The sequence below is a fragment of the Bidens hawaiensis genome, unplaced genomic scaffold (assembly GCF_021521415.1).
Source record: "Bidens hawaiensis isolate Kalapana, Puna unplaced genomic scaffold, B.hawaiensis_p1.1 tig00039583_1, whole genome shotgun sequence".
In the NCBI taxonomy this organism is placed as follows: Eukaryota; Viridiplantae; Streptophyta; class Magnoliopsida; order Asterales; family Asteraceae; genus Bidens; species Bidens hawaiensis.
Window position 1 is genome coordinate 71,243 of NW_027496970.1, and position 26,684 is coordinate 97,926.

The 26,684-nt window shown below is 37.1% G+C and overlaps 1 protein-coding gene and 2 pseudogenes across 2 annotated transcripts; 2 read left to right on the top strand and 1 right to left on the bottom strand.

The window, feature by feature from the left end:
- The first annotated feature begins 14,076 nt into the window (after nt 1–14,076).
- On the top strand, nt 14,077–19,692 carry LOC143591359 (E3 ubiquitin protein ligase DRIP2-like; annotated as a pseudogene). The gene is made up of 8 exons (XR_013145651.1): nt 14,077–14,205; nt 14,308–14,451; nt 15,453–15,552; nt 16,114–16,442; nt 17,255–17,676; nt 18,757–18,804; nt 19,252–19,324; nt 19,416–19,692. The product of XR_013145651.1 is annotated as an E3 ubiquitin protein ligase DRIP2-like (transcript).
- A 421-nt stretch (nt 19,693–20,113) lies between these two features.
- Nucleotides 20,114–20,736, bottom strand: LOC143591364 (major pollen allergen Lol p 11 pseudogene; annotated as a pseudogene).
- A 2,224-nt stretch (nt 20,737–22,960) lies between these two features.
- Nucleotides 22,961–25,808, top strand: LOC143591365 (signal recognition particle 9 kDa protein-like). The gene is made up of 4 exons (XM_077071591.1): nt 22,961–23,153; nt 23,237–23,305; nt 25,370–25,463; nt 25,595–25,808. The coding sequence occupies exons 1-4, from the start codon at nt 23,082–23,084 to the stop codon at nt 25,666–25,668; spliced, it is 309 nt and encodes a 102-aa protein (XP_076927706.1). The 5' UTR covers nt 22,961–23,081; the 3' UTR covers nt 25,669–25,808.
- Nucleotides 25,809–26,684: the final 876 nt, after the last annotated feature.

Sequence of the window (26,684 nt, forward strand, 5' to 3'; positions counted from 1 at the left end):
CTGTCAGCACCCGACTCACATAGTATATTGGCGTTTGGATTCCCTTGCGATCCACCAACAATACTGCGCCGATGGCGCGCTCTCCTGCTGATAGGTACAATGTCAAGATTTCACCAGGAAGTGGAGCTGTGAGCGCGGGCAGATTTATCAAACACTCTTTTATCTCACTGAAAGCTTACTCGGCCTCAGGAGTCCATTTGAATTGGCTTTTCTTTAAGCAATTTCTCAATGTGTTGACAAATGGGGTAGATTTGCTTGCATGGTTCGCTAGGAACCTGTTGATTGAAACCAATCTACCATTCAGCTTCTGGACTTCTTTCATGGTGGATGGCGAGGGCATGTCAAGGATGGCCTCCACCTTCTCAGGGTTCACCTTGAAACCGTCCTTGGTGACCATTACACCTAGAAATTTTCCCTCTTGTACGCCGAAAGTGCATTTGCTCGGATTGAGCTTCAAGTTAACTTCCTTTAGGCGCCCAAGGGTTTCTTCGATGTCTTTGAGCATTTGTTTTTCCTCCCTGCTTTTGATCACCAAATCATCCACATAGACTTCTAGGTTTCTTCCAATCTGCTCGCTGAAAACGGCATCCATAAGTCTTTGGTAGGTGGCTCCCGCATTCTTCAAACCAAAGGGCATTTTTGTGTAACAAAAAACACCCTTGTCGGTTCTGAAGGCGGTCTTGTCCTCTTCTTGTGGTGCCATTTGAATCTGGTGATAGCCCTTGTAGGCATCCAGGAAACATTTGAGCTTGAATGGCGCCACGGAGTCCACCTTTGCGTCGATGTTTGGGAGGGGGTAACAATCTTTTGGGCACGCTTTGTTGAGGTCCTTGAAGTCAATGCACATTCTCCACGACCCGTTACTTTTCTTTACCATTACAGGATTGGCTACCCATGTCTGGTATCGTATCGGGCGGATGATGTTTGCGCGCAATAGATCCTCAACCTGCTCATTCATGGCCCTCGCCTTCTCATCCCCCATGACTCTCTTCTTTTGAGCAATTGGCTCTACAGACTTGAACGTGTTGAGAGAATGTTGCGCCAGGTCTAGCGGAACCCCAGTCATATCAGAGTGTTGCCACGCGAAGACCGACATATATGCTGTGAGCAATCTTTTCATTCTCAACCTCGTGTCGTCTGATATCGTAGCGCCAATTGTGATTGTCTGCTCCGGGAATTTGGGGTTGAGAATCCATTCCTCTGGCGCGTTGTCTGCCATTGGAAGTTTCATTCTCCCTTCCCGCGGAGTACTTGTCACTGCACACAAATGATCTCGGTATACAAAAGTTACACCTGTTGGTGTTGGGAACCCTAACGCGCCGTGCGCTGGCGACGGTATGGCATTGAATTGGGCAATCGTTCCCCTACCCAAGATCATATTGTGGCAAGAAGTGGTGGGCAAGACCAAGAAGTTGACAATTTCGGCTCGCTTGTGTTTTTCATCCCCCATGGTTAGTTCAAATTGTATTTGACCTAGGGGATGAATGATTTCATTCGAAACACCAGAGATTGGTGCATTCACAATTTCAAGCCTTGCTTGGTCTGCCGGATCCAGTTTCCTGAAACATTGCTCATACATGATGTCTGATTCGCTGCCAGTGTCCACCAGGACTTTTGACACTTCATAATGAGCAATGTGTGTAGTGATGACAAGAGGACTGCTGATGGAAGGGCCTCCCCTGATTCTTGGGAAGATGACTTGTTTCTCGCGCCAATCTCCTTGGATTTGCGCGCTTCTCTTTCTTGATATTTGCCCTTGCCTTCCTCCCTCGGCTACACAGATTCTTTTGTACTTTTTGCTGGCTGAGGCTCTTTCTGGTTGTTCATTTTCTGGTCTTGAGTTTTTCACCAGGTGAGCCAGCTTGCTTGATTTCACATCTTTTTCAATTGCATCCTTCAAGTGGTGGCATGCATCAGTGTTGTGTCCGGTGGACTTGTGAAACTCACAGTACTTGCCACTGTCTGATGGTCCCTTGTAGTGTAGTGGCTTGGGGCTTTTGAATTGGACATTCTCAGTGCTTAACACCTGTGAAGGCGTTTTAGTGAGGGGAGTCCATATTCTTGGCAGAGGTCTGTTAGGATCTCTGCCGCCTTCCCTCTTGTCACCCTCCCCGCGATTACGAACGTCTTTTTGGGGCTGGGGTGAGCTTGGTTGCGCCTGCTTTTCTGCTGAAGAAAAACTGGTTGGTTGCAACCTGGACCATACAGAGTTCTGTTTGCCCCTTCTTTCGTTGCTGCGCGGTGTCTCAGCTTGATGCGCTCTTTCTCTTGCCCTATCTTGGGCAATTTGTTTTTCATTTCTCGCGAAGACTCGCGATGCTTCCATTAGTTTGGCCCAAGTGGTTGGCATGCCATCTCTGCTTACGAGAGCTCGGCGGAGTTGATCACTGCGCGCGCCTTGTATAAAGGCCACGCGCAAGAGTTGCTCAGTGATACCTCCGATTGCCAGACTCCTGATTGAAACGAGTTATGTAGTCTTCAATCGTTTCATCATTCCTGCGCACGCAGTGCATGATGTCATCAGGGTCGCGCGTGTGTCTGCGCTGCTGTATGAAGTGGGCTTGGAACTTTTCCAATAGTTCCTCGAACCCATCGATTTGCCCAGTCGGCAAGCTCTCGAACCAGACACGCGCCGCGCCCGTGAGGCAGCGAGCAAACATGTGACACCATGTTGGCATCGTCCAGCTTTCTAGGTTTCCAGTGTTGTAAAAACCTTGTAAGAAATCGTCTGGATCTGTTGTGCCGTCATATTTGCCCAAACCACTTGGCATCTTGGTTTTGTGCTGAATGGGGGCCTTCGCGATGCGCTCAGTGAACTTTGAATGTTTCACCAAGATGGCTGGCCTGTACGGTGTGGTTACGTCCACTTGCCCTCTAACTGGTGGGCTGTACGGTATGTGCAGATCCAGATCGGCTTTGGCTCCAGGCGCCATGTTCACGTGCGCGCGGAGCTGTGAGCCTCCTGCATGAGTATCTCGTGTCTTCCTCATGCTGTGCACTTCTTCATCACTAAACTCAGTGTGTGCAGTGTGAACAGAATGACCATCTTCCGGCGCGCGCGCCCTTTTTGTTCCATGAACGTTTTGCTTGTCAAACGCTAGCCTTTGTGTTAAGTCGGCTGACTTTTTGTGTTTGACCAGCTCATTGTACTTGTCCATTAGACGTCGTTGCTCGTTTATGAGCCATTCTTTGGGGTCATTGGTTTCATCTTCTGGACCCATTGGTCCTTTTTGTTTCGCGCCGGTAAGATTTTGTAACGTGAGATCGTCTGGAGGAGTTTCAGTCTGGCCATGAGGAGTTGTGATGAAGGGACGGTTACTGGTGGCGCGCGTAGAATCACGCGGCACCCTCAGAAACTGCTGTCCCTCATTAACATCCTCACGTTCAATATCCTCCAGAACTTGATCAACGTTACGAACGCCAGAAACCATGGTGAAAATTTTTTTTTTTTTAGAGATCTGATGAGATCTTGTTGCCGTTGTAACAGGTGATGGCGCCAATGAAGAAACGTGGATCGACTCACTGTAGACGATCTACTTTCCTCGGGTGTGATTATGCTATTTCACCGATGGATCTCTGGGATCTGGGTTCTTCCACCTACAAAATGAACAGCACCGTAAACTTACCCCTCAGAAAGGGACAGAGGGGTCCTCTTTGGGGTAACCCTCCGGTGTGAGAATAAGTGTTTGTAGGAGAAGATAATAATATGAGAGTAAGGAAAGTGGAGTGCATTGCTTAATAGCTGAATACTCTGTAATTGTGTGTGTTTGGATCTCCTCCTCCTTGTGGAGTTGATGTGGTATTTATAGTGCTAGGGTTTCCCATGATTGGGCTCAGACCTAATTAAGGCCTTGTTGGCCTCCTCCAATTGCCTTGCGCCACGTGTCCTTGGGACACCTGGTGCTTTTTCATTGGTTATAATCACGTGGTAGCACATGGGTTTTGCTGAGTTGTCCACCTTTCATTGGCAGCTGTCAACATCAGCATATTCTTATTCCTTAAAAAGATACCTTCTGGAAGGTTGTCTGACGTGCACAATCAAGGTTGCCCTAATCCTGATTTGGATAAGGACGAGGTTGATTATGTGCATGTGTGATATGCGCCCATCCTGAGGATGCGCGAGGTCTTCTCTTTATTCTCACGGGCAGATGTGATATGCACAAGCATGTGATATGCGCCACGCGCGGATGCGCCACGCGCAGATGTGATATGCGTGAGCATATGTGATGCCTGAGCATATGTGATGCCTGAGCATGTGATGCCTGAGCATGTGATGCATGAGCATATGTGATATGCGTGAGCATATGTGATATGCGCCATGCGAATAGGTTTTGGCTTTGTGCCTTCATAATGTCTTGATTTCAAGCCTCTTGTCTATATCTTGTGGGTTGACCCGCCTCGCTCGGTGTTGAGGCGGGTACATACCTCTTCAAAAGTGATATAGATTAATAAGTAAAAAAATTGTAGAGTTATTTTTTTGGTTAACAACCCACTTTTGTTTTTGCTAATTATATAAAACTTCGATTATTATAGATGTGCTATTAATGTTTGCTTATATGTCAATCGTGTAGCACTTTCTCTCATTAGCCTTCTACGTATGTCCTTCATGTCTTCTTTTAAGGCAGGGCAATTGGTTCATGTTCTTAGTTTGTGTCAGTGGCGTAGTCAGATTTTTTTTACGGGTTCGAAAAATTTCGATGAGCGAACAATCGATTGTCTGTCACTTAAGTTTGGGTTTTCTATGGGTTCGATGTTGAAATTTCTACGTATGTGATGTCAAAATACATAAATATATCATATCACTAAAATAGATATTTATATGGGTTCGACCAAACTCGTTCCCTAAAAGCTATCTACGCCTCTGGCTTGTGTAGCATGTGAGGTACGTAGGGTAGCATGCTCAACGTAGTTGCCGGATTGAAAAAAGGCTTAACATTTGAACATATCTCTTTATGTCGATATTATATATTCTATATAGTAAAACAGACGGTCGATGCCACAAGATGGATTTCAAGGTTTTTTTTGTTGTTTATTTATTTATTTATTTTTGCAATTTGACTTTTTTTTATTGTATTTTCTTTTCTATTTGCAACAAGAATAATTTTAAGTTTTTGTTAGTATTTATTTTTTGGTTTTCTACAAGTTAACTTTTTAATTGTTTTTTTATACCGGTCGATGTCGCACCCGTTTTGATTTTCTTTTTTAGTATTGGTAGCATATCGAACGTAACAAGAACCGTCATAACGTCAATTTTTGCTTACTTAACGAAAACAGACTGAATTCATGTAAACTCTCTACATCAACGTTCGACACTGACAATGCTAGGGTTTTTGATGCCATTTGGTTTTTTTGTTTTAGTTTCGGTACCGTAACGAACGAGAAAGAAACCGATCAAGTCCGCGCAAAGTCACTGCCTTTTGTTTTAGTTCCAGTACCACCGTAACGAAAACTCACCAACTGCCATTTTTGTTTTAGTTATGGTATCGTAAGAAACCGAATGAATTTACGTCGACTTATCATCTCAACGCTCGAGACCGACAACGTTTGAGTTTGACCAACACCCAGATTTTACCGAGTGGCCCGGCGCAGTGCGCCGGGTAAATTCCTAGTTTATATGTAAAGTACAAAAATCACATATTAACACATATAATAAGTTTCAAGTTTTAATTTTTCTTTCACAAAATTCCAATATAACTTTTTTAAGCATTAATATTAAATGATGTGTTAATATTATAAATAATTTGTTGACCTCGCCTTTTTATTTGTTGTTGCTATATTTCCGCAGGATATTATTATAATTATAAAATAGTATTGCCACTATATTGGTATATTCTGAAAAAGAAATAATCCAAACGTAGCTTAGGAAAACTAAAAATAAAAAACTGACTCTTTTTTGTCTTTCGTTGTCCTTAAAATTTTGATTATATCATAATAGTTTAAATAATATATAAAAAGTTTATTTTAAAGAATGATTTGATACTAAAAAGACAAAACAAAAATAAATAAAAGGCTTGAAAATGAAGATAACAAATGTTAGTTTTTTACAAAATCATTTAAAAAATAGTAATGCTTTTTATTTATTAAAAAAAAACAAAACAGTTAATTTAATGCCAATAGTATTAATACTAAATAATCATAAGTCTTAAAATCAGATAAATTTATCTAATTCAATGACTTGACACATTTTATCTTTGTTTCAAAATTCCACATATAATTAGTTTATAAATTTAAGAATTGAAAGTCCAACAATACAATTAAACTGACTCACATGTTTGTGGTTTTCGTTTGGGTTTGGATTAGGAAACATTGGGGGTATTCGGTTCCGATTATAGGTGTGGAAAATCAAAATTGGGTAAATCTGACTAACCCGAAGATTTGCAATATGTTTGTTGCATGATGATTTGAATGCTCGCATGAAATTTTAGACTTTATCATGAATCAAAAGTTGATTATTGCAATTGATTTGAGAGCGATCAAGACGAAACCTTGTAAACAGAATATACGCACCACAACACGTACATAGATTCACACATCATATATGATTAAACATGTAAATCCCATGGAAACTAGGTTTGATTTAGGTTATCGATATGCACTTCTCCCAATCTTTGAAAATTGGAAGTGATGATTGCCTTTTTGTTCACTTTATGGTTAGAAAAGTTTTCAGCAAATCAAATTGGGATATAGGCGTAACCTTATTGTAATTCAGTTAGTTTATCAAATATACTTATTAAAAAAGAACTATTAAAGTACCCTATCAACACCACAATCAAGTATCACCCATGATCCATGATCCCTTCCATAAAGAAGAAGTTTTCATAGTATCTTTGTGGGTGGTGTCATTCCATTTCATCTCTCTCTTACACATCGACCTAAAAGAGCTTGTGGGTTAAAGTTAATTTTACAAAATATTAATATCACACACTAATTAACTACAAGTCAATACAAACAAAAACCACCATACTCAAGCACCCGAAAAAGCCAAAAAAGAGATCAGCATCCCTTAAATCAAACACTAACTCAAGTCCCGTATCGATAATCAACACACGAATTAAACGACTAACTCTCGTTTATATTAATCAGAAAATATAACTCAAAAAACTGATTACAAACCCCAAACCATAACTCGATTTGACTCTTGATGAACCCTAACTCGGTTACACCAAACTCACACTTTCTAATGTCTAACCATAACTCGGTTTATATAGACTAACCCTAACTTGTTAGCTAAGACATTACCAGATATAATAAAACCTAATTATTGGGTTGGGCCTTGCACTTGGGTCAAACAACAATTGACCCAACAATCACCCTCGCAATTGTTGTACCCGAGTCACTCGACTCACCCCCTAATTTCCTACTCGAAATTGGCGGGTCTTCAACTTCACGCTTGTCATCATTCTCTTGATTCTCCCAAGGCTTTTCATGATCTCTTGCAATGTTCTTTAGACTCCACTTGGCTAGAAGACACACTTGCTTCGTTTGATCATTAGACGCCTTCCCTTGGACATGAATCACTTTCTTGACCACGCGTTTAGTTTCCGGAACACTCTTCTTTGGACTTTGAATTTTGAAACTTGGATCTTTGATTAGAATCTGACTCGTAACCGGCTTGTCTTCTTTCAGTCTAATACTTTGAAGATCCCTACCTACAAAATTCTTCATTCCAATGATAGCTCGTTTACCGGGACTTGTTATCTTGAGACTGATCTTGTACAATCGATTCTTGGTCCTTGTCATCTTCATCAAAAGCTTACCTGTATCATCTTTAATGGTTAGCAAATCATGTTTCACGTAAATCTCGCATCCACCTTACGTTGCTTGACCAAGACTTATGATATTACACTGTAAGCTCGGGATGTAGTAGACATCGGTCAACAAACGTTGCTCCCCCGTTTTTCCTTCAATTAAGATCGACCCTTTTCCCCGAATATCAATACAAGATTTATCTCCGAACTTCACCGTTCTTGTTACTTGTTCATTCAATTCATAAAAATACGATTTATTACCCGTCATGTGATTCGATGCTCCGTTGTCGAGATACCAAACATCTTTCTCCATCGGCTCGGTTTCAAAACGCTTTGAAATCACACCATCTTCATTCAGAAAAACCGTTTTCTGATCGCCTTTAATCATAAACAAACTTGGATCAAAATCATCAATTTTGTTCAAACTAGATTCTTCCTTTTTCTTCATACGTTCCGGACATGTAGACGCAAAGTGGCCGAACTCATCACACCGGTAACACTGAACCTGTGACATATCCTTCCTTCTCCATTGACTATCCTTTCTTTGACCCGTATACCTTGACCCACGATGTTAACCATCTCGGTTTTCACAACCATCTTGATCCTCATCCTCTCGGTCTTGACCTCCGGTTTCCCAGCCTTTTCCACGTCCCCGTGAACTCGGCCAACCCTTACCTCGGCTACCGGACTGATCATACGACTTACCTTTGTAATTACTTCCTGTCCGATTGAAAAGTAACTGACCTTGAGAATTTGAAGCGCGTTCTTTCCCTCGTAGACGTTCTTCAAACGCCTTAAGTCTTCCAACAGCATCTTGAGTTTCTCAAATTCAATTTTCAACGTTAGTAGTCGAGCCTTTTGGACTCGCTTGGCCCCAACAAACTGTGCCTTCAAAGCCGTCCATATATCCCGAGCATTCTTGTATTGAGAAACCTGAAGAAGAATACTACCTTCCATAACTTGGAACAAAAACGGCCTTGCCGTTTTATTCTTCTTCGCATCAATAACCGCACCCTCATTCGGTTGAACAACTTCCCATAACTCTTGATCATCTAAGATCGCTTCCACCACAATCGCCCATGTGATGTAATTAGTTCCATTCAGCTTTGGAACCTGTAACGATATCCCCCCACTCGCTTTGGGTTGGATTATCGACTCTTCTTTGTCACTTGCCATTGACGTTGTTGAACCCCCTTGCTCCACTTCGTTGGAACAAATACAAACCAATCAGTCCTGAACCCTTTTTCAGAACCGACCGATGAATGATCACGACTTAGATCATACCCACAAAAGTTAATTAATCTCAAAAATAAAATACCACTTTACTTCAACGTGAACCTTTACTCCTTTTTTTTAACCTGCGCGAACAATATTGTCCACAAACTTACTTTTTGACTTTGATGACCTTTATCTTTCTTTAGCGCACATATACGATTCGGAAATAAAAATATCACGCCACAAAACAGGAGATCTCACGCGGTAGACCTCTTGCTAAATCCGATAAGAGGAACCCTCTAGTTCTTTCGATCGCTACCGCCAGACAGGATGAACCGCAACCTCGGATCCTCAATCGGAAACCTCTTGTTTCCGAGTTGCTGCCGCACGAGCAACCTTGATCCGATTATCGAAATCTTGAACTTGGCTCTGATACCAATTCAAGTCCCGTATCGATAATCAACACACGAATTAAACGACTAATTCTCGTTTATATTAATAAGAAAATATAACTCAAAAAACTGATTACAAACCCCAAACCCTAGCTCGGTTTGACTCTTGATGAACCATAACTCGGTTACACCAAACTCACACTTTCTAATGTCTAACCATAACTCGGTTTATATAGACTAACCCTAACTTGTTAGCTAAGACATTACCAGATATAATAAAACCTAATTATTGGGTTTGGTCCTTGCACTTGGGCCAAACAACAATTGACCCAACACTAACTACTAGGCCTGTAAACGAAGTGAACGTTCGGTGAACTGTTCGTGAATTGTTCGTCGGGAAGTTCGTTTATGTTCGTTTATTTAATAAACGAACGAACATGAACAAAAAGTTTGTGTTCGTTTAATTAAACGAACGAACATGAACACATGTTTCGTTCGTTCATTTATGTTCATGAACGTTCGTTTATGTTAGTTTATTTATGTTTGTTATTGTCGATCTGTTTATTTATGTTTGTTTATGTATTAATAAAAAATAATTAAATATTGTTTGGATGAGTCATCTACTAAAAGTTTTATATTTGTTAATTTTTCTTCAGTTAAGTGTTTTCATTTATGTTTATTATGTTTGTTTGTGTTCATATATGTTCATTTATCTTTGTTCAATTATATTCGTTTAGATTTTAAACAAACGAACACAAATGTCCATTTTTAAATAAACGAACATAAACATAAATATTTGTTCGATTAAGTGTTCGTGTTCGTTTAATGTTAAATGAACAAACACGAACATGCCCTTGTTTGTGTTCGTTCAATTCGTGTACATGTTTTCATTATTTACATTGATGAATACATCATTTTTAATCTCTAGGATATGCCGATTTTATTTGTGTTCGTTTATGTTCGTGAACACATTAATTTCCTTAATGAACGAACACGAACACAAAATCTCGTTCGGTAAGTGTTCATGAACCGTTCGTGAACACATTATTTCCTTAACGAACGAACACGAACAAGGCCTTGTTCGTGTTCGTTCGGTTCGTTTAAAGCCCTACTAACTACAAGTTAATTCTGGTTACTTCATTTCCATGTTTAACATAAAAGCAGAAAAACAAACTCCATATGGATGTACAACTCCACTTATTTTATGTAATACAAGAATATTTTAAGTATTTAAATAAGGGTTAAGGTAAAATAGAAAGTTTATTTTTTATACGAAGGCTAAGAAAGAATCTTAAATACTAGATAGTATAATAGATAGGTAAAATTAAATGAGTGAATTTTATCAACATAAACGGGTGTTGAAGGTACTATTGTCCACTGTGTTTTTTCATTTATGTTATCATTGTGTTTTATCACCACGTTTTGTATACAATTATGTTTTTTCATTATGTTATATAGGCGGGCGTGTTTTACAAATTGTGATTTTGATCACTATTGTCACTTGATCATTCAGTCCCTCCGCCTTCACGTCTTCAATTAGCCACCATCTTCAAATGCGACTCCAACATGCATCTCAACTGTCATGGCATCCGCTACCTGCCTCTATTTCGACAACAACATCATGCATTTTTCCTCCAATTCCTTTGAAGCAATGGATTTCTCACACGCACTCGAATTATGCATCTGGAAAGGAACAATAAACGCCATTGCATCGCATACTATAGCGCCACCAATCACCTAGTGACGCTTCACTCAGACTTAAACCCGGAATAAGACACATTAGTGGGATTCGATCTCGTGATTTCAAGCAAAAGAAACCTTTAGGTGTACCTGAGATAAAACTCCAAAATGAAATCGGCTCCCCGTATTTGTCTTAGAAGCAGAAAAATAAACTTCATCTTTCACTTTCCTAATAAAAAGTACTTTTAAGTATTTAAATGAAAAGCAAAGTAAACTTAATCATATTAATTATTGGATGTACTTTAATCACCGAAAAAAACATAACTCTTTTGGGTAATTATTAGAGACTGTGTTCACATTAATGCTTTCAAACGACTTTTTATTTACTAGCTCTTTCACACTAACTTGTCACGAATCGGATTATACCTAGGCATACGAGATGTCGTCTATGCCTAAGAATGAATGCATAAGTTGAAATATTGACTAATTTTGAATCCAATAAGATTGAAAAGTTCAACAATTGACTTGTTAAGATTCAATAAAAAGTTTGATTCACGGACTATAGTCCTATACATACATATATATAATTACTTTTAACCTAGGAAATGTTCAAAATAAAGTTAAGACAAGTGACATATAGGTATTCAGATTGATTTTAAATTCTAAAAGTGTTATGAGAAATTATGTGAAAACTTGTCCTGCATAAAAGAATATAGAAATCTTGATCTAGTTTTTAGGTTGGAAGCTTTGCTCTAGCCCATATGCATGCACAATGGGAGGTGTACATGTGGTTCGAATGATCAAAAATCTTAGAAATTATGCATGTCTTCAAACATGAAAGCCCGACCCAGTTTTGTTCTAAACGGTGAGTTTTTCACGTTTCCTAAACCAATTTCTTCTCTCTCCACTTAATTGCTAAGTTGATAGATAATATCGCATTTTGATGTTCGAAAGGACAAATATGTCTCTGAAACCAAGTTCAGAAGGATTCTAATAGTACGAACTAAGTTAAATTTAGAAGCACACATATGTTTTATATGACAAGTTTAGAAGAACTTAGAAGTCTTTGAGCTTTTGTGGAATTCCTACCCTTAAAAGTGCAAGAAGTTTGACATTAATGACATTTTTATAGTTAAGACTCAAGTGTAATTCGTATCCATGTGATTAACGCCCAAATGCAGTTTGAACATCTGTGATGGATGTTTTGCACGGTGAACACCTGTAGTCTACAACTTTTCATAATGTAAACCGGTTATTTCCCCAACATAGTCTGCATTAGACTATTTGTTACTACTGATCCACATAGAGAATTTGGTCCATGTCGACATCTTTAACATCAAATGCGATTGACAGGTTACCGACAAGATCTCTCTTAGTCTCACACACACATCTCACTTCTATGGCCAGGGCATTGGTTTGGGATTAGGTTTAGAGGGTATATTTTTCTTTCTTTCATTTTATTTTGAATAGATTATAATTTCTTAAAATTTTTTTGAACGACCAACAAATTGAATTTTATTAGAAAAAACACTAGCAAGTAGCTAGACCCACTAATACACCAATACAAATAAACAAAGACCACCAACCTATGCTATCAATAGCGGTGCTATAGCAGTGCTATAGCGGTTATCGGTCCGGCGGTAAAATAGCGGTCGAAATATCGGTCCAAATAGCAGTTCCGATATTTGCGGTGCTATTTACCGCTATTTCGCCGATATTTGGCCACCGATATATCGGAAATAGCGGTGAGATTATCAGTTTAATATTTTTGACCCAATTGTAACTTTTTTTGGCCCAAACTGTAAGCCTATAGCCCAATTTCATTATGATTATTATTGAACGGTCAGCTTATTGCCCTAAAAATACCTCAATCGCTGCTGATGCTCATCTCCGATACCCGTTTCTTCAGCCACTGCTGATGCTTATATATTTATGGCTTTCGATTAAGTGATTAAATCATGTCTTAAATTAAAAATATTGTTACTTTGTGTTTTGAACTATTGACTTTTATGATTTTGGTATTAAGACTTAAGTATTATTATTAGATAACTTTTGGTGTTATATATATATATATACCGCTATCCCACCGCAATAACCGATATCTCAGATATCGGTCATTGACCGATATCCGCTATTTTTTGGCATTAACTGCATAACCACCAACAAAATAAATAAAACCAACAAAATGTTGTTCCAAAAATGTATGAAACCCCCAAACCCTGTCAATCACAAGCACTCGCTACAACCAAAATCGACGCTAAGCTTCCCAAGTACACCCGAATCTCCATGATCTATTCTTTATCCAAAGGAAACTTAACACTTTAATATCCTCCATCAAACTTGTGACATGAATCAGACTTCCACAGTGAACCAACTTGTTTCTCTTCTTCCACAAACACCAAACCGCCACCAAACATATAACGTGAAACACTCTAGCCTTTTCCATCCAAAATGAGAAATACTTATGCAACTCCAAAAGGTCCCGGAAGCAAAAAAACATATAGATCGGACATCTTGCACCATTGAGAGACTAACGTCCACATCGTTTCAAGCCACATCAAACGAACAAGTGTTCAACCGTTTCCTCTGCCTCACCACATATCGGACAAAGTGTCAAGCTAACCCATATGTTTCTTTCTGCCAATGCATCAAATGTCGGTAACAATCCAAGAACCATCCTCCAAGCAACGAGGCCGACTTTATTCAGAATCAAATTATTCCAATCAAAAACGTATTGTATAAGAATTTTTCACCAACTAAAACCTTAAACTACGAACCGAGAACACTCCGAAGGAGTCAAGCCCCATACAACTTTAAAACGAATTAAAATAAAATTATATGATACTTGAAAAGAACCGTCCGGTCCATGCTATTTCGCAAAGTCTCTTCGTCGCTTCTCTCTCTTTCTCTCTACTTTCTCTCACTAAACCTCTCGATTTCGATTTGCAGGCAGATGATCTAGCAACCATTTATATCCAAATCCACCACTGACCCACGTCACATCTTCCCATATAACACACACCCCATCTTCTCAATCTCTCAATCTCCATACCCATATCCTCAGATCCAACCTACGCCGCTTTACACACCCATAATCGTCTCTACGTCTATTCCATCTTTACCGCCTTAATCTAACTCAGTTTCAGTTGCTTCAGCTGTTCTAATTGCAGGTAATTGTTGACATACGTGAGGTACATGTGTTTCCCCAAAGATTGTTGTTAACATGCACTTCGTACGTGGGTTTTGGGTGTGGTTTTGAAGATGCACGCTAGGTGTTCGACGAAATTCTAGGTTGAAGATGTCGAGTAATTTGGTGGTGGAAGTACGGAGAGATGAGCTGGCGGCATGCATGACATGTCCTATTTGTGATAAGTTGTTTAAAGATGCTACTACTATCCCTGAATGTCTGCATACATGTGAGTAGTTATGTGTTATATTTTTCGTCTTTCTTTAGCATTTAGTCACTACTTTAGAGGTGAATTTTATGTTATTTTGTAGTTTTATTATGTAATTTATCATGATTATGAATCTCAGTAGGGTGGGTTAGGGATCCTGTTAACTTAAGATTGCTGATTGATTGATGGTAATTGATCAAGTTTCTTGCTTTATTGGTCTGAATATCGTAAGTTTTGTATTGTGTATGTTGTTGGGAAATTTGTGTTTACTAATTGAGAGTTTCATTATTCTGTTATATGAGTTGTTATATGTTTTATGCATCATCTTTCTTTATTATAGTCAATCACTACGTTAGAGATAGATTTTGTGTTCTTGTCTGTCTTCATGTGTAATTTGTTCGATTGGTATATGTGATTTCAGACATGATTCCCAAATTCCAGTCTCAGTAGGGTTAGTTAGATGCTCTATAAACTAAACATTGCTGACTGACTGATGCACTAATGATCAAGTTTCCTGCTTTATTGGTCTGATTATCATAAGTTTTTTTTTTTTTTTTGTGATTGTTGTTGGGAAATTTGTATTTACTATCATGTTTTTATGAGCGTTTTGAAGTTAGAGTTTGAATAAAAATGCATGATTTTGAATTCCCCCAATTTTGGAATATATCCTTTTTAGTATTGACTGTTCGAAATTGTATTAGGCTATTAGCTAGTAAAAGATTCTTATATTGTCTAATTTTTGTTTTGAATTTGAAACTTTGAATTATACAAGCAAATGTGATTAAAGATAGAGGTCGGTGTTGTCTTTGTTTATTTTTGTTGGAAAACAGAGATGAGTGCATGATGCCTTCTTATTGTTTGCGTGTGAGGACATTTCAATTTAGGTAAAGGGTTTAAAATGGACAATTAAGTTGTACGTTATTGCTGTTTCACTTATGATAGTACCATTCATGTTTGGATTCCCTGTCTCCTATTTGGTTTTATGAATTGTTATTTACTTTTGCCTCTTGGACAAAATCCAGTCTGCAGGAAATGTATCCGTAAGAAAATTTCAGATGAAGAACTTGAATGTTGTCCAATATGCAAGATTGATCTTGGATGTGTACCTTTGGAGAAATTGAGGTCCCCCCCCCCTCTCTATATATGTGTGTGTGTGTACATATAATGAAAAAATGCACGTCAAATGGCTCTAACAGTCAGTAGTAAAACTCACATAGTTTGAGAGAAAGTGGAATATTGTTATTGATTATAAGATGGATTTATTTTTGCAATATCTGATTAGATTGGTGTGTGAATAAAGGCTATGATTTTGCATCTTTACATGCATATCAAATAAACTATAAGACTATAAAATCTTCATGTGAAACCTAGGGGGTCTATGCATATGATCTAAACCTAGTCATTGCAATTTGAGGTTACAACCAGGTTTGAATATCAGCAGTAAGTTTCTGTAATAAAACCGAATATCGAGTTAATGTGGCCAAACACAAGCACATTATTTGCCACATCATCATGTTGACATTGAACCTGTACAGATTACTTTAAACCAAAGTAGTTGATAATTTGAGGGTTTTTATAAAAACTATAATAACTTAAAAGGGTACGTAATACATTAAACATGAATGAAGCATAAAGCATTTGTCTTTAATGTTCATTGTTATTTATTTATTTTGTATTAATCAGGGCGGATCATAATTTGCAAGATGTGAGGGATAAAATATTCCCAAACAAACGGAGACGAGTGAAGGCCCCCGAAGTAGTGGCTTCAGTTACACTACCCTTAAGACGAAAAAGAGAGATCACTTTCATCACTTGTGGTCAACACTCCAAGAGTGTCAACACAAACCCCATTGACCGGAAAACGGTCAAAATTCAACTCAAGGAAGAAATCTCGCGGGCCAAGTTTTTCTGTTGAGAAACGGGCCAAGAAAGAGGATGATTCCATGGATGATTGCCAAGAAAGTTCCAGCTCACCTGAGACTTCAAATAGGATCAAACGCAACTCAAAGCAGGTAAAATGACCAATAATTTTGTCTACACGTGGTAAATCGGGCGGGTCATGTAACATGTCAAACAGGGTTGGGTAAAAAGTAGTTCTTTAGTTACAAAACCATACTAATGAAACAGTTATCTAAAATTTTTACATACATAATATAGGAGATTATAATCATTGAAATATAGTAGAGAAAATCTTGACCCGTTTGACTAATAGAGAGAAAGTATACCCCGGATTTTTAAAAGTGTCCCAATGGGTTTGGATGAAAATGGGTGCTTTAGTTACAAAACTATTATAATAAAATTATTATCTAATATTTTTTTCATAAATGTATAGAAGGTATTAATTATTAAAATACAGTAGAGAATATCTTTACTCGTTTTGACTTGTTAGAGATTTAGTGTAACCCATAAAATTTTCATCTTTTAACCAATTGTAAAAGGGTCAAAAGCTTTTTGTGTCAAAACGGGTGCTTTAGTTACAAACTTATTCTAATGAAATGGTTATCTAATCTTTTTCCATAAATGATATATGAGATTGTAATAGTTGAAACACACTATGAGAAAATCTTGGCCCATTTGACTTGTTAGATATAAGTTATAATGCATAAATTATACATCATTTAAAGGGTCAAATGGGTTCGAGTAAAAATGGGTACTTTTTAGTAAAGTCAATACTGGCTTCGTTAGATTGGACTCTTCACCGCTTATGTGAATATTTTTTTTCAGTTTGATAAATAATTAGTGTTTTACTATGCTTACAAAAACTATTAGTCACCATCTTGTGCTTAATTAATAAATTTAACGAAAGATAATAACAAACATGCAGAATTCTTCAACTGGTGAAGAAAAAGAAAACGGTCAACCATGGGACAAAAAAGTTGACTGGAAACCATTGAACGATCTAGTGGAAGCAGCAAACAGGAGTAAATCATCAAAACATGCTTCTCAAGGACCTATTATCAAATCAGAACCGTCATACACGTTAAAAGTTGATTAAAACGTGTCCAAATCGAAAGGAAAAGATGCGTTACAGAGATCTAAAATTCCAGATGATAGCCATGAGGCCGATGATGCTACTGATTCGTTAAAACCTAAAAAGTTAAGAAGAAAACGCAAAAAGAAAGATGGCGATTTAGAGGATTCGGGTGTTGCTGCCGCCCAAACGATGGTGGTTGCTGGCGGCAGTAATGGTGGCCTGGAGAAAAGAACATATCCTATTTGGTTCCAGCTGGTGCCATTTGTAGAACAGTGAGGACTTTGCTTTATCTTTAAAGTAGTTACAGGTGGCAATTTTGATCCGTTAATATAAACGGGTCAATGTGGGCCTAACGAGTGAAACCGGGTCAAATGGGTTGAACAAATTGTGAAAGTTGGTTTTTATTGCATAAAAACCATCTAAATCAGTATTTTAACAAGTTAGATTATTACTGGAATAATATGATTTTTTTTAAATCTTTGGCATGGTATTTTATAATAAAAAAGTGTTGTTGAGTCAAAGTCAACACTACCAAAATTACCCTTTTTGACCCGTTAACATTTGAACATGTCAATTTGGGCTCTAGTTAGTGAAAACGGGCCAAATGGGTTGAAAAAAGTTAGTTTTTAATGCATAAAACCTTTTAAACCATTTTATTTAAAAAGTTAGATTATTGCCGGAAAAACATGATTTTTGTAATAATAATATTTGAGACACTATTTGTTAATAAAAAAGTGAAAACATGTTTTGAATCAAGGCCAACGTTACCAAAAATGGTCCTTTTGACACATTAATAATATATGAACGAGTCAGTTTGGGCCCTAACGAGTGAAAAGGGTCAAATGGGTTGAAGAAGCTGAAAACGTTAGTTTAACACACATAAGCTTGTGCATCCATCTATTTAAAAAGTTTAATTATTACTGGAAAATATGATTTTTTTTTACTATTTGTTAATAGAAAAGTGAAAGAACGTAATTTTAGTCAAAGTCAAAACTACCAAAATGACCATTTTGACATGTTAATATATGAACTGTTCAATTTGGGCCCTAACGAGTGAAAACTGGTCAAATGGGTTGAACAAGTTGAAAAACGTTAGTTTTGAATGCATAAAACCTTTTAATCGTTCTATTTAAAAGTTAGATTATTATTGCAAAACTATGATTTTTGTAACAATATTTGACATGCTATTTGTTGATAAAAAGGTGAAAGAAAGTGCTTCGAGTCAAAGTCAACACTACCAAAATGACCCTTTTGACTTGTTACACAACCAGGCCCACACACACATTCTAAAATAGATTTGAGTGAATAATAAATGCCTGTTTTATTGTTGATTTTCTTTAAATGTTTTTCAGGGAAGGTGAACCCTTACGCCAGATAGAGGGACGCTATGTTAAATTAAAGTGAGTTATCTATATATTATATCATATATGCGTTAATGATATGAACAAGTTATCCGTCTGATACTGGTTTGTTATCCTGTTTGTCTAACTTTAAGAAAAATGGATGCCTACCAAAAAACTCATAAAAGTTAAGTGATTTGGATGCTTAAGAAGCTGGTTTCTGATTTAAATTTGTATTTCAGATTGTAATTAACGCTAACAAGAATTTAAACAACATATAATTGACCCATATAATAAACAGAATAATTTGGGTTATGTTGCACTTCTGTCAAGTGAAACATGTAAAGAATTATTTAGCTAATATAGAAAAGGTTCAAATTAGTCAAACAGTGTATTTAAATGCATAAAAACCTCATGAATCACTTTATCAAAAATTATTTTAATAATATAGTTTCTATAATCATATTTAGCACTTTATATAACAGTATTCTAATAATATTGTTACAGTGATGGAAATGTACCAATTTCAATAATCCAAAAACTGGTGATGAACAAACTACAACTTCCAAGCGAAAACGAGGTAAATTACTCGGTTTTGTGGGCCATTCTATATCATGTGTAGAAAACAAAGATATAAACAAATGTGTTTTTGTTTGTTTTGTTATTTCAAGGTTGAGCTGAGATGCATGGGTCAGCCGGTGGGTCCCACGCTGCAGCTACGTAATCTGATGGATCAATGGCTGCAGGCTCACCCGGACACAATAACCGCAAATGTTGGTTCATCTGCACATGAATTTGTCATGGAAATATCATATGCTAAGAAGGCTCCTGCTCTAGCTGTGGTCCAGTGAGTTTGTGAATCGCAATGATACATTGAGGGAAACGGGCTAATGATCTTGGCTGTGCTGATTAGTTTATGAGATTATAAGTTGATATTTGGTTATAACTTTTAAGTGAATTTTGTTCAATTCCTATTTGGATCTGTTGTTCATGCTGTATTTTGTGATTCAAGTTTTATCTCACGGTAAATTGTTCAGATTGTTTAGGTTAACTGAACCATCGGTTAATTGTTTGATTTAGTTAATTCGGTTATTTGTTTACCCTTATTAACACATACATATATATTTGTTAACAAGTAGATTACACGAAAAGACATGTTTGATGCAATCAAACGTAACAAGTTAAATAACACTATAAGTTGAACCTGCTATGTGTGCCATAAACGAGTCAACCCGTTTTTAATCGTGTCAATGTGTCATTAACATGCCTACCCGCGTGTAAACGAACAGACTTCTTCGAAAAGGCATATATTAAATCCACTATACAAACAACAAACTTTCAAATCAATTCAAAATACATTTAATTCCTTTTATATTCCGATAATTCCAATCTCAGCAAGTATCTCCTTGCAGCACGGATCGATCTCCTTAACCATAAACCCGATAGGATTCGCCACACGACTCTTCCCTCGCACCCCATTCTTATCCGTCAACGAAACCCGAGCAATGCTCTCATCATCCATCACCTCGGGGCACTTTTTATCCGGGCTCTCGGTGAGCCGCACATCACAAATCTCCTCCTCATGGTCCCCGGAAACAGTAATGCTGTACATCCCGTTGGAGTCGCTCGACCCCTCGTGTTTGCAGGTCTCGGATCCGGACTCACGTTTGCGGCAACGGAGGGTGACTTTCGTGTTGGGGACGGGGTAAGAGATTTTGGTAGGGAATTGGATGCGGCACGGGTCGCAGTAGACTTTGCCTTTGACGACGAATGTTTCAGAGCCGTTGGAGGGGGTGGGGGAAGGGGAGGGGGCGGTGGAGTTGGTTGAGGTGGCGGTGGTGGCGCGGCAAGTGGCGGGGCCGACGATTGAGAGGATTGTGCAGAAGAGGGCCAGTACGGCGGCGTAATTCGCCATTTTTTATATATATGTATTTTGGGCGGGAGGCAGGTATATTGGAAGTTAATCCTGAAACGAAGATAGAATAGAAGGTGGATATGATTATCAATTAAGAAGTGGTGATGGGAGGAGGTGTTAAATAAATGGAGATTAATGTGTTTTGATGGGGAGTAAGAGGATTAGAGGAATTGGCGGGAATGGTGGTTAGATTTCTGTTTTTAGGATGTCTTTTTTATTTTATTTTTTGTCACCAATGGTTCATATTGAAGCTACATGTATTTATACTATACAATATGTTGGTATAAAATTTTAACACATTATGTATTCGTACTTAAATATTTTCATACGGAAATAGTTATCGCTAACGGTGGTTAAGTGAGTATTTAACGCGTCTTATATTGATTCATGATAGTCAAGTATGTCATTAAGTTTTGTTAAAGATGAATTGTTTTATTTGGCGTTAAGTTTTGTTAAAGATGAATTGTTTTATTTGGTGTATGATTCATTACTAGATTATGTTATTACAAAACTTTTGTTCTGATCAATGAGGAGATTGAATCGATTGATCACATTTTCTTTTCAGTGTAGCGTTTTGATGGCTTTTTGGAATTTGCTTAGATCTTAAAAACTACCTTCGGATAAGTTATAAGTCGGAACCTAAACAGAGTTCCAAGCTTAGGCATGCCTTAATTTGCTCGCTAATTTAGTTGATTTAAAAAAGGAATAGGCTAGCTTTTAGAAATTATACGTGCCCCTCTTTGAAGATGGTAGATGAGATCAAACTTACAACCTAAAATTGGATAATATGGCTTAGATTTGCAACTTGTCATAGTTAGATTGAGGTGTTTGCTGCTTTTCCTTTTTAAACTATAACTTGTGATTTCTTTATTGGCGTCTTTTTGGTTTTTTTGTTTATATGGTATTTTCACCGTTTAAAAAAAACATTTTTTTATTAAGTTTCATAATCTTTCGATGCATAGTCATCGATGGGGGGCTAAAACTACTACTCCCTCCGTTCCATTATAAATGTTCAGGTTTGAAAAACTCAAAGTTTAATGTGGATTAAATGATTACTTTTTTTTCTTACCAAATGACAATAATGTCATTGAAAAGTTGGTCAATCAATATTGTTTATTAATGTTAGTTGCGTGTATTTAAGGGTAAGCTTGAAAATTGACTAATAAATTTTGAAAGTGGACACTTGTAATGAAACAAATAAAAAAAGAAATATGGACGCTTATAATAGGACGAAGAAAGTATTAAGAAGACATGTTTTTTATGAGTATGTGAAATTAATATCAACAAATTTGTAGAAACAAAAAAAAAGTATTTTATATATGACAATACATATGAAAATACACAAAATTTGATATTGTTCACTATTATTATTCACGTGTGTACGCATCTACGTTGAAGTTATGTTTAATACGATGATAAAGTCGGTATGCATTAATTAATTATAGCATACGTTTATGATCTACAACGAGAACTCGAGAAGTAAAGATGATACACAAGTACAAGTTCATTGTGATCGTTAAAAAAGGCCCACACAAAAAAATATATTAAATATTAATACATTAAAATTGCCTATGTTTTTCACCCAAGTAAGCGAATTTGCTTTGATTACTAGCAAGGTCTTCACCGCATCCATGTTGAAAATGTTGAACTCTATAATTTGCCTTCTATATAAACCATAAGTTAGTCGAAGTAATACATTGCCCCATCTTTTTCAACCTCATAGTACATGGGTTTTAAATAAAGACAAAATTTATATCTTAGATTGCAAATATTGTATTTCTTTTAATGTAGTTTTGTAATTTTAACTAGTTTACGACCTAGTTCCTAGCTATGAGCTGGACCCGAGTCCAAATTAGCCCAGTAACTGCGACCCAACAAAGTGAAATATCTCATGACATAATGAAGCAGATGAGTGTTGAAGGGAAATAAGAAAGAATGAGTGAGTATATTTTCTTCTCACATCTTTGTCGATAATCTTATTACCCAATCACTTCTTCTATGCTATGTGACTTGCTTTAATGCGTAACCATTCCATCAAATAAATAGACTCAAACTTTCTTACTTCCTAATTTCATTATCACCGTTTGCGTCAAATTAAGGTCACGACATTTGTTACTTTTTTTTTGAACGACCAACAAATAAAGCTTAACTATCTGGAATAATATAAAGGCAAAAGACAAAACCCCATGAAACCGTGATTACAAAAACAACCCTAGATAGCATAAGCTAACCATAATGTGTTATAACTTATAAAGAAAACCCTACAGGATAATACCCGGTTAAGATCGGATCCGATCGCTTCCCCTCAAATTAAACCCTGGATAATAAATAATATTCCCCAAATTCTTGCCAACTCTACTTGGATCATCGCCGCCGATTCTCGATTAGTCCGTCCGTGGTTATTCGAACGATCGGAAGAAGAATGGTGTACATTGTATCGTGGGATGATTTCGTCGAACGATCTGTTCAGTTGTTCCGTGCTAGCCCCCAAAACGTACCCACTCAATTCTCTTCCGATTATTATTATTATTATTATTATTTCCGATCTAAATATTGTTATCTGATTTTGGATGACAGACTCGATATGTGATGAAATACAGACACTCTGATGGCAAATTGGTCCTCAAGGTCACTGATGACAAACAGGTTTTTTTCTTTTATTTTAATTTGCTCTATACATAGATCATACTAAACAAACACTTTGATTGCACAATGGAAGCACTTTTAATTACATCTAAATTTGTTTTGCCACGGATTAAATTGAGTTCCAATTATCAGGAAACCGATCGTGTTTGTTTGAAAACTTGGTTTGTATAATTGTTATTTCGTCCAAGGTACCCAAAAATGTGATCTTTTCTGACTAACACAACAATGAAAAGAAATATTTTGATAGTTGAGTTTAATATATAATTGAAAGATTAGTGTAAAACTTGGTTTTAAAAAGCACTAGGTGCGTCTATCTACGACTTAATAAGCTTTATTTTTAACTAGGAACTGCATATTTTACTCATCTGTTTTACATATAAACCTCTATATCATAATTTACGCATCCCGTAGGTTGTTTAACAAACCTCAAAACATGACCCTGAACACCTTTATTTCCCTGTTCCGTTTTCTTCCCCGCGCATCTGTTTAAACCGATGTGCGAAAAGGCTGTTAACTCATGTGGTGTCACGTGTTGATCTATTTTCTAGGGTGCGTTCTACCTCTATAGTTAGTGGCAGACATAGCTTATAAGGAGGAGGTAGCACCCGCTACCCCTCAATTTTTTCGGCGAAGTAACCCCTGAAAATTATGTTACGCGACCCCTCAAAAAATATAAAAAGCCCAAAACTTTACCTTTCAAAGTTTAAAAAACCAAGATGATTAAAGTCTACCATTTAATTAAAACTTTAAAGCCCAACTTAAATAATCGTGTAAAGGTAGGCATGAAACGGGTTATCGTGTGCCTGTACGAAATGCGTAACCAGGCACCCGTATGCGCTAAACAGGTGACCTGGCGACTGGCGTGGAGACGGGCGTAACGCTAAACTAGGCCCGGGACACGTGAAACGCATAACAAGGTGGTTGTATGAGCGAAATGTGTTACCGGGCGCCGGTACACTCGAAACGCATTACCATACCAGCGACACTGGTAACTGGGCGCCAGTACACGCGAAACAGGTTATTTAACGCCGGTACGTGCAATGCGTAATCAAGCTGGGGAAGCGCGAAACGCGTTACCAGGCCCCCATATGCGCGAAACGCGAAACTAGCCACCCATACGCGCGAAACGGGTAAAAAAGAATTCATTAATGTACGATCAAAAAAATGTTTACGCTACCCCTAAAATTATGTTCTAGATTCGCCACTGTGACTATAGTCATTGACGAAAATCACGCCTTCTCTTTTCTGCTTTGCAAGATTGGCATTAAAATAGTGTATCACGAATATGCCATTTTTTTTGACAAATATGTAACATCTTTTAGACATGAAAAGCTTATTTACGCGCTCGTGAGATACCTTTAATCTTTTGGCTTGAAACTAACTTGTATGAAGATTGGAATTTTAAAGGAAAATGCTACTCAAATTATAGTTGTTTGTTCCTATACTTGTGTTCATTTGGGGTCGGGTAGAGTAGGGTGACCTTTTTGCGTTTTGAAGTTCGTGTTCAAATCAACGGATTTAAGTTCCTAACACGATATACAGCTAGCTACTGTAGATGAAATCACATGTATTAGATGGGGATAATCTTGGTTCATATTCAAAATAGCCTCACCATTTTTTATTTTAATAATAATCTTTACACTCTATGTTAGTTTTTTGCAAACTATTAATTACCTTATTGACAACATTAGCATTCTTTCCTCTGTTTTTATTGGTCAGGGGAACCTTCTAAAGAAGGCGGAATTGAACTAAAAATAATATTTGATTCTGAATTTGGTTAGATTTTGGCCCAAGTTATATTTCATTACAGTAAGTAGTCTGTCGTGTGTCGAATTTGGTTTCAAACATTATATTATTCCAACAATATTCTAATTTTTTTTAATAAAAGGATTTAGGAGATTCTATTCATTATGCAATAAGTTCACTTTGGGCGACTTTAAACCTGTGCAACTCGTTTCTTTTGATTTTTTATGTTTAAAATCTTAATATTTTATCTGCATGTTTGATCATTAGAGATATAGCACAATCCTAATCGTTCTACTGTTGTGGATAAATTTATTGTAGTGTCTGAAGTTCAAAACCGATCAGGCACAAGATGCTAAAAAGATGGAGAAGCTTAACAACATGTTCTTCACACTCATGGCTCGCGGGCCTGAAAGTATTACTCTTCCTCTTATCATCTTTTTTTGTTTTTTTTAATACTATCTCTATTGTACTCATATATTGAACACACTAGTTATTATTTATTAATAAAAAAAATTGTCAATAACTGTCTATTATTTTGTGCAGCTGATATAACAGAAGTCACCGGGAAAGAACAAGCAGCACAGCCTCCGAAAAGAGGAAGAGGAAGGAAACAATAACTCTCAAGCCATTTTGTTATTGGTATTCTGGACCCCATTATGCTAAATTTACAAATATTAACCTTTTTTAAGTTGTATGAATTGGTAGATCTTTGGGGTAGAATCTTGGCAATACTTTAGATTTCTACTTTTATGCTTTGCATTGGACATAAAGACACATTTGGTATTAGGGGTGTTCGCGGTCCGGTTTTTGGGTCAAACCGTGAACCAAACCATTATTAACGGTTTTGATTCTTGTAAACCAAAACCAAACCGTTGAACTCTTAAACCGAACCGAACCAAACCACTAGTTACGGTTTGGTTCCGGTTTGGTTTTACGGTTTGGACATGTTGGGTTTGTGTATACTTTGCAAAACTTAAACATATCTAAATAAAATTTGTCCACTGTCACATTTAAAAACAAGCTATGGAGAAATATATCATTAAGATAACTAGCCAAATACATCAAGTTAACTAGTTGTCAAAATAGTTAGTCATGGTAGTCCAAATAAATCAAAAAGATGCCAGAATATATAAAAAACTGAAGGCATTAGCTGCAATCTATCTACATTACCAGTTTATATTTAGTTCATATGTATATAATATAAATTACCAGTTTACATTTTACACAAATATTAATATATATATTTATAATATAAATTATACGGTCCGGTCCGGTCCGGTTTTATGCGGTTAGTTTTTGTTACAAACCGTAAACCAAACCGTTCGCTATGGTTTGAAATATTTGAAACTAACCGATAGAAACTTGAAAAAAAAAACCGTGAAACCGAACCGTTAACCGGTTTGGGCGGTTTCACGGTTTCGAACCGAACCATGAACACCCCTATTTGGTATGGTTAGAATTTATAAACTTTAAGGGGAGACTTTGCATCATGTTAAACTTTAAACCCGAAATGATTTATGAAACATATGGTGATGGGTTACAAATTCATATCATAAACATGATATAAAAGTAATTTGTGATTAAACAAACATATATACCATTACATGACCTTGATGCAAATTAGGACACTAGT